Below are 13712 nucleotides of genomic sequence, written 5' to 3' on the forward strand. Positions count from 1 at the left end.
TATATCCTTTGGGGTGAAAAACAAACAAAGAAACAAACAAAAAGAACCCCAAAGCACAAACCAAAATTAAACAAACAAAACAAAAATCCAGCAACAAAAAACCTGCTTTAAATCTATCTCCTTCTGTCATAACCCTAAACTGACCTCTAAAACCATTGTCTGCAGCATCTTGCTTCCAGGCTTCTTGTTCCTGCCTTACTATTTTCCTCTCCATCTGTTGGGCTACAATGGCTTGGAATAAGATTAACTAGGTCAGAAGCTGCAGTTCCCACTTTGAAGGTCGTACATGCCTCTTCTGTCAAACATGGAAAAATTATATTGATAGAAAGGGAATGATGGATCCCATTGTCTAAGCACATGCAAAGAATGTTCAAAATTGATGTACCTATAGTGGTAGCAGGAAATCTGATGGAAACAAGAACCAAAATCAAAACCCTCCTGAGGAGATAATTACATTTATTTAATTCCACAACACAGTGTTTAAGACAGACAAATGTTAATGATGTCTTTCTGTAAAATAATTACATTTCTGATTTTGAGAATAGAGACTATGCATTTATTATGTTTGGCTTGAAAAATTGCCATGGCTGTACAAAAAAACTTTATAGAAGAGAGGCAAAATCTGCTGAAGAAATAACTAGGTCAGGATCCTTCAGAATTTAAATGAGATTTCAGGAAGTATATTCCAAAATGATAACTGAAACAAAGCTGTGTGTATGTGTAAATATGATATGCAAATACCAGAAAGCTTCATGGAATACATACACTTTCAGGCTGCTTTTAAAGGAAAATGAATACATGAGATGGGAAATTGCTGTTGACACATAAAATATGATGGCACATGAAGACAAAAATGAAATTAGATATGTGACCTATATCATGAAACACAACAAAACCTGCTTAGTTGCTGCTGGAGAGAAGATCTTGTATTTGTCTGAAACCACAGGGAGAATATAAGGAGAGTGAACTGAATTATCTGAAATGAAGATAATGCTGAACCAGCATAATATCCTGGAAAAATACTTCCATGCCATCTCTCCTAAGCATCAGTGATCAAGATAGATAAGACATCTAAATAGCACTGCCCCTCAGCACAGCCCACTTAGCAAAAAATCAGAAAAGGGAGAAATGCTCTTTATGCTTTTGTCCTTTTTTCATTTAAAAATAAAAGCTCATGCATAAGTCCTGAGAGGGTGCCAGCACTGTGCAGAAAGCAGAACAAAAGGTGTGGCATACTTATTCAAAGTCCTGCACACTGTGGAAAGCATTGAAAATAACCAAGGAGGCCACTGAAGCCAGGTGTGCCCTTTGCTACGGAGGTTCCTTCATTAGGTGTCTCTCTTGGTCCTGGCCAGGTTAGAGCGATATAAATGTTTCAGGGATGCTAAATGTGAAGGTTTCTCCTTCCAAGGCCAGGAAGCCTGGAGGAGAGTGGTATTTGCAGGGCAGAGCCCCTTGCACAGGTCACGAAAGATTTCATCAACCAGCTGAGAGAAAAAGCCAATCCAGGGGTTTTTATCCAGACCCTGCACGGAGCGAACCTGATAGGCACTGTAAACACTGGTGAAAAGGAGACGGTCAAACTCCGTCGGAGGCAAGGGAGTGTCAGTCAGTGAATAATATCTCAGATGCTGCTCAATCTCTGCTGGTGTTTTGGGAACTTCCTCCTCGAAAATCTGCAGGAAGCGCCGTGCCGGGCGTAGGGAGGCCAGCTCTTCATCCCGCAGCCGGATTGTCCCGTTGGCCTGAATATCCAGCCTTCCCCAGAGCATCTGGAAGAGAGGAGCCGCGCTGTCATGGAAAGCCCAGCACAACTCCATCACTCCCGGACGCGCTGCGAGCAAAGCGCTCCGCAGCGCTGCCAGACAAACCTCGGGCGGGCCCAGAAGCGGCCGCTCCCTCACGGCCGGCCTGCTCCCACTCCATGTCCCTCTCTGCCAGCCCCAGGCCCCGTGTCTGAGCAGCCCCACACCTCGTTTCCCCATGGGACCAGCGCAGCTCTTGCCTCCCGCCCTGCTGTCCCCCCGCAGTGCCGCCTGCAGCAGCTCCCCGGCGCGGCCGATCGGGCGGGGCTTGGCCGCCTGCGGGGCCGTCGCCAAAGCCAGCGGGGATGGCCCCTTGTGCCACCGCGGGCACCCCGCGAGGGCCACGGCGTGGGGCACGGCCGCCCGGGGCTGCACCCCGCAGTGGGAGGGAGCACAAATGCCATTAGGCATCGCCGAGGCGTTCTCCGGGAGCTCCTGAAACCCGTCAGGGATGAGAACAAACAGAACGGGTGAGTTTTTACGTGCAGGCAGGTGGGAGCATGGGCACGAACAGTGCCTCGGCCCAGGGCCCCCAGTGCTCAGGAGACCTCTAACATGATGCCAGCGTCCTCTGGGCCACGACGGGCTCTGTTGGTGCCGCTGTGAGGGTGTTCATCTGGAAGACATCAGACAGAGCTTGGTAGCACAAGACCTTCCTGTTTACTGTTTTTTGCCATTTGATTGTCAATAACGTCTTCAACATTCCTGAGCTACCACTCAGCTTGCCAAATAATGACAGATGCTGACCACGGGATTTTGATAAGCAAAACAAGCTTTTTAAGAGAAGCAGCAGTGGTTGAGGCGAGGTTTTGGATATCACGGTCCTTAGTGCTGCCAGCAGAGCTAAAGCATACAGCAGCAAAGGCACTGCTTTGACAGGCAGCAAGGATGCCTCTTACACCAAGAATGGATTTAAGACGATGGGTTTGGCTGGTTAGCAGTTTTTGCTGGAGAAAGTAATGCTGCACAATGAAAGGAGTGTGCTGGCAGGCTCCTCAAGCTGCTGCTAGAAACACAAACTGATGCTTATCCTGGTTTTCTACTTCTTCCCTAAGCTTCTGCTGCTGGAAGAGGGTGAGGATAAAAGAAACCTTGTCAGATGCATTATGACTGATTTGATGTCCAGCTAATTACTTGCTGGGACACATGACATCATGTAATCTGGGAAGAATGGACATGAGGCCAGAGGAATGGCAGTTTTTGAAGATGAAAGTCACATTAATCCTAGGAATTGTTTGATTTTCATTTCCTAATACTTACTTTAACTGTCTGCATTTATTTTATTTCTTTTTTTGTGAGTGTATGAAAAGGAGACACAAGCAGTCTTGGTCCAGGACTGTGAGAGAGAGGCTGCATCCCCTCCCTCCTCTGTATTATCAGTGTCATGAGGTAGCCAAGACCCTCTTCTACTTCTTACAGGCTCATCCTTCAGGTTAAGAAACATGAAATGGAAAAGCTCATATAAAATAGTAAGCTCTCTAATATATTTATGGCGTTTTAAAACAATTTTTAAATGGATGAAGGCTTTTTCATGTATATATTAAAAAAAAAGAGTGAGGATTTACTCTGGATTGAATACTCCAGAGTTAAAGTCAGCAGGTGCATATAAAAAGTAGAAAAATTATTTAGTACTACATATGTGTGATATCTGCTACCAAAAGACACTTCCAAATCTCCATTTTTGATTAGACCTTTTCAGGGAGATGCACAAGCTGCCTGGAGAAGTGCACTGCCAGCCTGCAGGCTGCAGAGGTTTCTTTCTCTGCACAGCTGCAGGCTCTGTGATCCAAGCCAGCTGTCGCTTTGGAATGTGACCTGGGATGTAGCTTCTTTTTCCTACTCCTCCACAGATGTACCAGCAAGGCTTTTAGCTAAGGTGAAAGCATTATATCATCTGAAAATTTCTTTGGTGGTACTGTCACTAGTAACCGATGTTCTCGGCTCACAGATCCCTCTCCTGAGAGATGTCTGACTGGCTGCAAAGTCAGTGCTTTTGTTGAATAGGTGCCAAACTGCCTTTAGAAGTAACTGCCTCATAAATATTTTTGAGTAGAGAAAAATTTAACAAAGCATAACAAATAATGCATTGAAATAATAACATAAGTATCCTCTGGGGAAGGGAAAATCCTTACTTATTTTCTCACTCAACAGGGTTGGGTGGGGTTTTGTTTCCCAAAAAGCATATAAAAAACCCACAAACAGTATTGCAGGAGATTATTTTTTCAGTGGAGATCCAAGAAAATCCTCCCCTTGTCTCCAAACACAGCAGCAGATCTTCAACCTGCAAGGAGGTAGCAGTGCCCCCACCAGCCAACCCCCCCAGCTGGCCTCCAGCTCTATCCCATGCCAGTGCAGCTGCCTGAAGCCTCGATCCACATTTGAAGGAGCAGCAAAGCATCACACAAAGGGCATTGCACAAAGATTTGCCAAGCCAAGGAGCCGTGTCGCTAACAGATGTGCTCCCTACCTGTCAGCCTCTGGGATGCAGCAAACACACACAGGAGCAGCCAGGAGCTGAGCTGTGCCTGAGCCATGGCAGCGCTGCTGAGCAGCTGCCACCCGCTCCGCGACAGTGCCGCGCCCCAAGCCACAGCAGTTCGCCTGGGGCGTCTTCCGTGCTGCTTCGGATCCCAGCAGCCTCTCTTGGAATGGACCCATCTTTCTGTGTTTCTGGTCACAGCCCTGGGAAGGGCTTGCAGTTCAACTTGTTGACCCCGAAGGATATTTTCCGTCATATTTTGGAAACTTGGAAAACTTTGTTGTGATTTTTTTGGCAGAATTGTTTAAGCTTAAGCTTCCTTAAATCTTTAAAAGATTGACTTTCTGCTGCAATGATTATAGGAAGCTTTTCATTGCAAGAAATTCCACTATATATGGTTTCCTCTTGAGAAGTGAGGACGCGCTAGTCCCTTCCATCTCTACACAGTGCCTCTGTCACATTTCAGTTTTCCTTTTTCCTGAAAAAAAAAAAAATCTGAAAACAATCCTGGAATGTCACAAACAGATAAAGCTAGCAGACTGCAGATTCACGGAAGGGCAATAGAAGCCAAAACATACAAACAGGCAGAAGAAATGTCTCTGGTTTCAGTTCTGTATCAAACCCCTGGAGGGAGAACTCAGTACAGTGACCTAACAAACACCAAGTATCAAAGTGGCTCAGGCTTTAGCACCCTATCATACTCTCCTGTGAGTGGACTTGTGGGTTACAGTGAGCACAGTCTGCCTTAGATGTTCTAAATGACACAGACAAAACTTCATTTGATTCACTTTACAGCAGGTATCTGTTCTCTACACACCTTTACATATTTATTAGTGCCAAGTCCCCAGTCAAACTGTTCTGTATTTCTATTCTGTATGGCACAGAATGTAAAGCCAGGGTTATACAAATATGCAGTAATATGTATAAATCAGGACTAATACCCTCTCTCTCAGGTTAAAGGGAGAAAGAATTCTGCCAAGAAAAGAGAGAAGGTGAAGCTGAAATGCATCTCTTGCTCAGCAAGTTACCGGACATCAGTCAGGACATACTGTCACCAGATAGTGTACTGAGGGCTGGGATGATGTTCTGCTTGGTACTACCTCCTGCACATAATGGAAGAGCCACAGAGGGGCCCACAATATCCAAAGCCACTCTTCCCCTCAGTTTGGATTCAAAGCAAGACCTGTGCTTTCTGTCATAGGCTTAGGTATCTTCAGGTCACACTGCACTGCTTTTGTTTTTCATTACTTTCCACTGCTTACTCTTCACTTGTGTTCCTTTCTTCTTTTATTAAACTGCATCACAAGCTACCCAAGAGGCAGACACTTACAGCCCATCTGTGCAGTGAGATGGATGTGCTTTCTGCTTTGTGCCAGAGTCCCTTTTAGGCCACAGGGTACACATGACTTTGTCTAGAAGCCACTATGGAAAAACCCCTGTGTTTTGCGGGCCATGAAACAGCCACCCTTTAACTTGCAGCACATGACATGAAGAGGATTGCCCAACAGGATTTGGCCAACATCTGTGGGAGCTGCACACGATTTTGTGAATTGGAGAATTTCCTAGGAACAGCTTGCAGCTGAAGTGCCTGGAGGAGGACAGCCACATTGGTGGAAGGGAGAGAGAGGAGGCTTGGGGGCTGTGCTCAGATGGCTGACATAGTGGCAGATAAGGGACAAGTATCAGTGTGGGTGCTGCTTTGAACTAGGGGAATTTTGTAGAATTACTTCACTATCCTGCAAAGAAAGACAATTTCAGAGTGATAAACATATTCCTTAGCTGTTTGTACAGCAGCAATACTTGCACAGAAACAAGGCTGAGTTTCTGACAGCTGCACAAAGTCCCTGCATGTATGACTGCAATGTTAGGCAGTGCACCTGCTCCTCCTGAAGGATTTTGTCCTTGCCAGGTACTCACAGCTGAGCACAGCCCTGCCACTCTGCACTCCCCTGGCCATACCGTCTGTTGTTGGAGCAGTTTCAAAACGTCACAAGCCAGGTTTATGCAGGGACAACTTGATTGGTTTCTTCTTTTTCACCATGACCTCCTGAAGCAGGAACATGGGAAATGAGAACAAGAGAAGAGGGGTCAAAAGCTGCAGGAACTGGTTGGATGCTGATTGGGGCACAAGGTGTTGCACCAGAAGAGCCTCTTTAAGAGGGAAGTTTCTTTGAAGTAGGACTTCAGGGAGATAGCACATTCACAAAAGGGAAATTCTGCTCATAGAATTGAAGAAATCACTTGCTTCCATCATCTCACCCAGAACTTGGGGAGATTGCTCCCCAGCCTGGGGCTGTCTGGCAGACGCTCAGGGAGGGAAGAAGATTGAAGAAAGAGGGGAATGAAGAAGGACATACGTGGCTCACAGAAAAGGTGATGTTTGGATTACTGGAGTGGAAAAAGTAAGAAAACCTTGAGGGAAGCAGGAGTGAAGCACTGACTGTAACCAGACAGAACCTCTGTAATACTGGTATTTTCCAGGTATGGTGCTGCCAGTCCTTACAAGGATGCTTTTCTTGTCCTTTGGTTTCAGTTTGTGAGCAGCATCTACTGCTTGAAGGAGTAATGAGCTGTGTAAAAGTGACAGGGAGGGCCCCCTCCCACTGTACCTACAGCACATGAGGTAGGTGGACACCCTGACACTGTCAGTAGCCACATCCTCAGGACAGTCTGCTTGCTTGGCTGTAGGGAGAAATGCCAGAGTTCTGGAAAACACCAGCAAGACCTTCTCAGCTGGAGAAACTCAGTGTGGTGACTGTGAGTCATCATCTAAAGTCTATCTGTCCCTTCAGTAGCAGAAAATCTCTCTTCTGTATGGTATGTCTATAAATCAGCTACATCTGACTTACATCTCGTCCCACATCCTCCTGCATTATGGAATCCAACCCAGGCAAACAAACCCCACAGAAGCTGGCAATACACAACAGGCAGGGACAGAGGATTTGGAAGACAGCTTTGTGCTTGGCCAAGTTGACCACAGCCTTGTCCAACACGAAGCAAGTGTCCACCAGCCACAAGAATCCCAGAGTGAGCAGGCTCCATGAGCAAAATGGCTTCTGGAGCTCAGGAGCAGTGGAGGAAGCGGAGTGCACAAGTATTCTGTGAGGCTGTGTAACCTCTTGTGCCCTGGGATAATGAGCCTAGGTGATGCAGCCTTCCTGATCTCCCAGGCTTCACTAATGAGAAGAGATTCAGGTCCACTTGCAACTATTCCACGTATTGAAGACCTGCTGGAGCCAATGCCTGATCCCACAGGGCTGGCTATTTTTCCTGTACACACATTCTTGAGCAAACCTTACATATTTTCTAACTTGACAGGCATCATGTCTGACATTTCTTGATGTCGATCAAGTTCTCCCTCTGCACAAACATTAATTTTAAAAGGCAAATTTCCTAGTGTTCCTGCTACCATCAGTCTGACTTACTGTACTGGGAAATACGTATTTTTATAATATATAGACCATAAGTCCTGGTGTGGTGTCTCAAGCAACCAGAGATAAAGAACACGGAGAGGAAATGTGATTTATAAAGAATTTTCATGGTGATAGAAGTAGTACCAGGAACTTTTGTCTTACACAATAGGTATCAGCATGCTATGAGAGCCACTGCAAAGAAAACAACCAACTGTGGAACATCTCGTAGGAAGAATTTAAAGTTCATTTCCTAGTTAATCTGCTCAATTGAAGACAGATCCAAAAGAGAGGTAATTGTATAAAACCCCAAACTTCGGCTGATGTGTTCACTTCTCCTTCCCATGTAGAGCTGTAAATTTTAAGGTGAGTGGCAAATGCTATTTATTTTAACAGTGTTAAAATAAATAACAGGAACACTGTTGAGACACATCCCATACACCGCTGGCCACAGCAGCTAAAACAAAATTTTAAAAATAAATAAAAAAAAAAAATTAACCAGCCCATGCTTACAAGGCTGGGGCAGAAACAAATATGAAACCCAATTCTTAGAATACAGTTTATTCTTGAAAAGAGATCTCATTCTAGCTGCAGCAAGTAGGGTTTTTATCCTAATTGAATTTACTATTGTTGTATCCCTTCCTCCATCCCATACCCTCACCTCCCCCAAACCCCTATTTTAATTAGTGCTTTTGCAATTTAAAAGCTTAAGTATCAATTCAGGGAATCTCTACAAACTGTTTGGGAATTATTTCATAAAATCTCTTATACAACAGTTTTCAGATCTTAATGAAGTCTGTCAGCTTTCTGGTGCAGAACAGCATTATGCATTTTCTGGACCAAGGACAAGGGACATTACTAATTGATGACTGCTGTAATGTAATCCCATTCAAACAGGTGGTGGGTGGACTGGAACTACAGCATTCTTCCAGCTTTTTTGGAAAAAGATTTTCCACAAGAGCAAAGTGGTAATGCAATTGTATCATACAGCTCAAAATAATTGGAATACTGACAAAAAAAGACTCTTGTCTATGAAACAAGGGAGGGGTACATTTTTGTCTGCAGGAAAAAGAAAACACACTCTGAAGATGCTGGAGAAAAGACTGCTTGATTGTGAAGAAAAAGCCAGACTGAGTGTCACTTCAGAAGTTATCTGCAGTTCCTTCTCATGGGAGAAAAGGCACTGACCTAATTCCCATGGAAACAATTGAGATTTCCATACCTTGTTTTGGTCTGGATCCACATATATTTGTGTTGTCCTGACAGGAACTCTATTAATAGCATTTACAGGCTTTGCCTTTTTGCCATATTACTACCATCTTCCCAACACTCATCCTGGAGCTAAGAAACTGCTGTCCTATTGCCCAAACTCCACAGCTGTTTCAGTGCAGCCTCTAGGGAGTGCTCAAGTTCTGATTTTTACCTGCTTACCAGCAAGTACTGCTAGTAGTAGTAGTGTTCAGGAAACACTAGGCCACAGGCAATGCCTGCACTCTGTTCAATCTGCAAACCAAAAAGACAAATCCCCTGTTTTACAATTCAGAGCACCAGTTGGATCATAAGGATTGTAAATCTGCATTCCAGGCTTTGTGCTTTTCATCTAGCTTGAAAACATTATTCACAAGATCACAACAGGCAAGTTTCTCATATCAATTTTTATTATTATAAATACTATATTGGAACAGAAAGGATGGTGCTGCACATCTGCTTCCTTCTGCTGCTATTTGGCATCTTCTTTCTTGGCTCCTGCTTCTATTTTCAGGGGTTCTGGAGCTGGACGATAGGCAGGAAATGCCTCCCACGGGCTATTCAGATCAAACTTGCGAAATTCCTGAGCTAGCTCCACAGGCTCTGCAACCACCCGTTTGACTTCATCATCATACCTCACCTGGAACAGCACAAAGGACACAGGCCAGTTATCTGCACCCTGCTCCTGCACCATGTCTGCTGAGCACAGTGAGCCAGTAATGACCCAGACCACCCCCTGTGCAGACAACTCTACTTACCCATGGAAAACCACAGGCCCACAGGCCTCTGCCACAGCTTCAGTTCTCCTCATTACTTAACAAGAGCTCTCTAGATGCTACTGAGATCTCCAGAGTGTCCAAGAAAACCCTCCTCTTTGCTTTGCTGCCATGTCCCTCAGGTGTCATGAGTAAGCACCCAGAATTAGGAGCACCCACCCTAACAGTCCATATCAAGTTCCATGCAATAGCACATTTAATATGAAATTTGACAAAGAAATTCTTCCTGAGTCACTGAAATACGATGGCCCGTCCTGGGCCTGCATGGCTGAGGACCACACTCATGAATCTTTATAATATGGCATTTGTGTGGTTTTAATTGTTCTAATTTTTTGCATAACACTCAGAACAAGGGGAGAAAAAGAAGACAACCAGGATGGAATACCAGCTGAGTACCAGACACTTCTGACTGGCTTGCTTTAGCCTCACTGTGCCAGTCCAGATCTCTGAACTCTAGCTGAGGAGATGCTGCCTTATCCTTGCTTGCAGGATTTTGTTATTTCTACATTTCTTAAAACGGCCTCTTTTTTGCAGAACTTCACTGTTTCCTTCTGAGACTCAACTCAGTCTTAACACAGCACCAAATACACCTACTTCTACAGGGCAGTCATTTGAAACTAGACAGATACCAAATGCTCCCATTTCACCTGTGGTTGGCATACAGAGGTAAATGGTAAACAGCAAGAGTCAGTTTAATCAGAGCTTTATAATCTGGGCCTACAAACACACAACAAAGTGAAGTTCTAATTGGATCAAGAATGGTTCATCCTTCCAGACATCTCAGCTTTGCAGTGGAAACTTTAACCTTCCAGAAAACGTGCTGAAAGCAGAAACACTTCCTCTGCCTGTCAAGTATCTTTGGTATACAGCACATAACATTTGTTCCATTTCTCCAGCCTTAGGCTGCCTTATTATGGATGATATTCTGTGTGATCATTCAAATTTCTATGCAGATTTATGCAACTCCTCTGGAATACAGATAAGCGATTGTAAAGCAGTCACATCTTTGTACTGGAACTCAGAAAAGAGCACTGGAGAGACCTGGTAACTTTAAATATGACTGTATCTCCTACCTCCACATAACCAGAGAGTGGGAAGTCCTTCCGGAATGGATGGCCCTCAAACCCATAATCTGTGAGGATTCGCCTTAGATCAGGGTGGTTGGCAAAGAAAACACCATACATGTCCCAAACCTAAATGAAAGGAAGACAAGTTAGTTGAATTGTATTTGAGAAAAACCCAAAAACCTGCATGTGTTATGTCCATAAAATTTCAGTTACATGCTTGGCTTTGTACAGTGCCAGCAAAACTGATGCAGGAATTCGTTCAAAAGTAAATCAAACACCATTTTATCTCCTACTCTGTAAAGGCAGCCAGGGAAACACTTCTGTTTCTTCCTGAGGGCATTGGGGAATCACTTAAATTGGGAAAATACAGCCTCTCTCCACAAAGACTGTTCCCGAGCACACCAGCACTCACCTCTCTTTCATACCAGTTTGCTGCCTTGTGCACAGGCACTGCTGAGTCGACGGGTGTCAGCTCATCAGTGTACGTCTTCACACGGATCCGGCTATTGAACCGCAGCGACAAGAGGTTGTACACAATCTGAACCAGAGAACAGGCAGCATTTATTGATCTCCCTGCAGTACACCACTGCCTAAGCAAAGCCACACAAGGACATTTTCAAATACTCTTTATGAGCAGGATCATGTTCAGCACTTCAGAGCTGGCCACTAAAGGACACTCCTACAACTGAGGTTCCAACAGCTTATCACTTTGGTCCTTAGAAGTGTGACGAAAGCTATGAGAGGCTTAGACATCATGACTGATGACAAAGAAGTAAACACATGCTAAAAAGAGAGACTACTGGAGGGATGGAAATACTTGACAATGAATGGTCTCTCAAAGAAAATGGCCATCAATCACTCTTACAATTACTATCAGTGGGAGAAAGCTAAGAAAAAGAACACTTAATTTTCAGCAAGTGAGTTGGACACCAGGGAACACTTCCAACATCTGTGGTGATGAAGTCTAGTACAAAAGCTGTTTATGACATACTACAAGCAGACTGAAAAGAAGATCCGAAAAGTTTATAAGGAATTTTAAAGCCTTGTTTGATACTGCCTTGGTGACTGGAAAAGATGAATAAAATAGGATCTATATTTCTATTATTTCTATGAATCTACTACCTTGATTTTTGAAAGAAAACTATTGAATTAAAAAAATATTCCACTTCTTCAGCAACTGGAGGCCTTTGACTTAAACAATTCTATCTACAACTCTTGAAACTTTTTTCTCACTGCCAGGAACCGAAGAAAGTGGTCAGAGCTGCAACAGCACCCCCAGCCATCAGCACTTGTGAAGCCCTCCAAGTACTGCAGCTGTGAGCAGCTCCTACCTCAAAGCGGTACTGCCGAGACGGAACATCAACAGCAGTCAGGTCTGCCAAGGATTTGAACTGGGCATTGGTGTGATCACGAAGGAAGGTCAGGACAGGAATGATCCCATCTGGATGGATCAGAAGCTCCAGCTCATTGAAACAGGTCACCTGATGAAAACAGAACAGTGCATGAGTACAAACACCAACAGGACCGAACGCGATGCTGACTTCAGCAAAACACTCAAACAAAGAGACACAGCAGACACAAAAAGGCATCAGATAAAGGGGCTTAAAAATTGCAGTACTTCTCATGGAATTCTGACCATTTTTCTTTCCCAAAACAACTTCTCTGAACAGGTAACAAAAAAGTGGTGTGTTCACTGGATCCTGTCCCGCCCCAAGAACAATTTCTTGAAAAGTACCTACCTGTACTTGCTGGATATACTTGGGCAGAATCTCAGCCACATACTCCCCAAAAGCACAAAGCTGCTTCTGCTCTACTTCATTTTTTGGTCTGACAGTAGCTAAGGAGAAAAATAAAGTTTCCAAGATTATGACAAGGAATACAAAAAGCTAGAGAAAGAAGAGTAGTAACTCCCTTTAACCAGTCTAGCTGTTTGTCAGAAATTACGCTATAGCAACGGACTTGTGTTACACAGAAGGTGGAACTAGACACTCTGATAATGAAGGGAATTTATGTCAGTGCTAAAATTTTGTCAACTCTGAAGAGCAGCATGAATTGTTCAACAAGATGATGGAAAAGTAAATAGCCAGATGAAAAAGAGGGTAGCAGAGATGACAGAACAATCTGAACTTACGAACCACTCATGTCATTCAACCTGGGTCTAGAAAGGGCCTTGTTTTCTGGGTTTGCTGGATGTGTCAACATCGAAGCAAGCCCCTCGTAATCAAAACACTCTCGGAATTCACGTTGTTGGGGAGGGTTTTTTCACTGTTACGACAAAAGTCCTTAAGGGTCAGGGGGATGAGGGGCTAGGATGCTGGTGCCCAGGCACAGCTTAACACAGAAAAAGCAGGCTTGGCCCTGCATCTGGGAGAGGATGCAGACAGAAACCCAGAGCAAGCACGGGAACCCTCAGCAAGCACGGTTACCAACAGAGCTGCTTTTCTGCGCAATTGGGGTTTTCGGGTGACCGGACCAACCCTCTCCCGACAGGCTCACTAAAGCGGTTCCACCGCCCAGGAACGTCCGCGGGCCGGTTCGATGCCCTCCCGCCGGCCGGCAGCGGCACAACCGCACGCCTCGGGCCCCGTCCGCCCCGCGCCCCCAAACCGGCCCCGCACTTACGGCGAGTGTCCGCGGCGGAGCTCCCCGCCAGCCGGGCCCGTGCCGCCGCCGGTGCCGCGCCAGCTGCGGAGAGAAACGGACACGTCTCATCGACCGCCGCCAACCGCCCCGCCCGGCCCGGCCCGTGCCCCCGGCACAGCCCCGGCACAGCCCCGGCACAGCGCCCGAGCCTCACCTCGCAGCGCGGCCCGCGCCAGGCCCCGCGCCGCCGCCGCCCACATCCCTCCGGGACACGGACGGGCAAGGGCACGGGGCGGAAGCGGAAAGCGCCACCGCCGCCGCGCTTCCCCCGGGGGCGGAAGCGC

The 13712-nt window shown here is 45.6% G+C and overlaps 2 protein-coding genes across 2 annotated transcripts; both read right to left on the minus strand.

Annotated features, from left to right (window-relative positions):
- Nucleotides 1–439: 439 nt before the first annotated feature.
- Nucleotides 440–4350, minus strand: FAM180B (family with sequence similarity 180 member B). The gene is made up of 3 exons (XM_036383193.1): nt 4273–4350; nt 2354–2421; nt 440–1772 (listed from the first exon to the last, which is right to left on the minus strand). The coding sequence occupies exons 1-3, from the start codon at nt 4337–4339 to the stop codon at nt 1329–1331; spliced, it is 579 nt and encodes a 192-aa protein (XP_036239086.1). The 5' UTR covers nt 4340–4350; the 3' UTR covers nt 440–1328.
- Nucleotides 4351–9331: 4981 nt separating this feature from the next.
- On the minus strand, nt 9332–13700 carry NDUFS3 (NADH:ubiquinone oxidoreductase core subunit S3). Its single transcript, XM_036383785.2, has 7 exons — nt 13583–13700; nt 13408–13470; nt 12525–12622; nt 12117–12266; nt 11198–11323; nt 10792–10911; nt 9332–9582 (listed from the first exon to the last, which is right to left on the minus strand). Exons 1-7 carry the CDS (start codon nt 13626–13628, stop codon nt 9415–9417), a joined length of 771 nt encoding a protein of 256 aa, XP_036239678.1. The 5' UTR covers nt 13629–13700; the 3' UTR covers nt 9332–9414.
- Between the last annotated feature and the right edge of the window lie 12 nt (nt 13701–13712).

The sequence above is a fragment of the Molothrus ater genome, chromosome 6 (assembly GCF_012460135.2).
Source record: "Molothrus ater isolate BHLD 08-10-18 breed brown headed cowbird chromosome 6, BPBGC_Mater_1.1, whole genome shotgun sequence".
Classification (NCBI taxonomy): Eukaryota; Metazoa; Chordata; class Aves; order Passeriformes; family Icteridae; genus Molothrus; species Molothrus ater.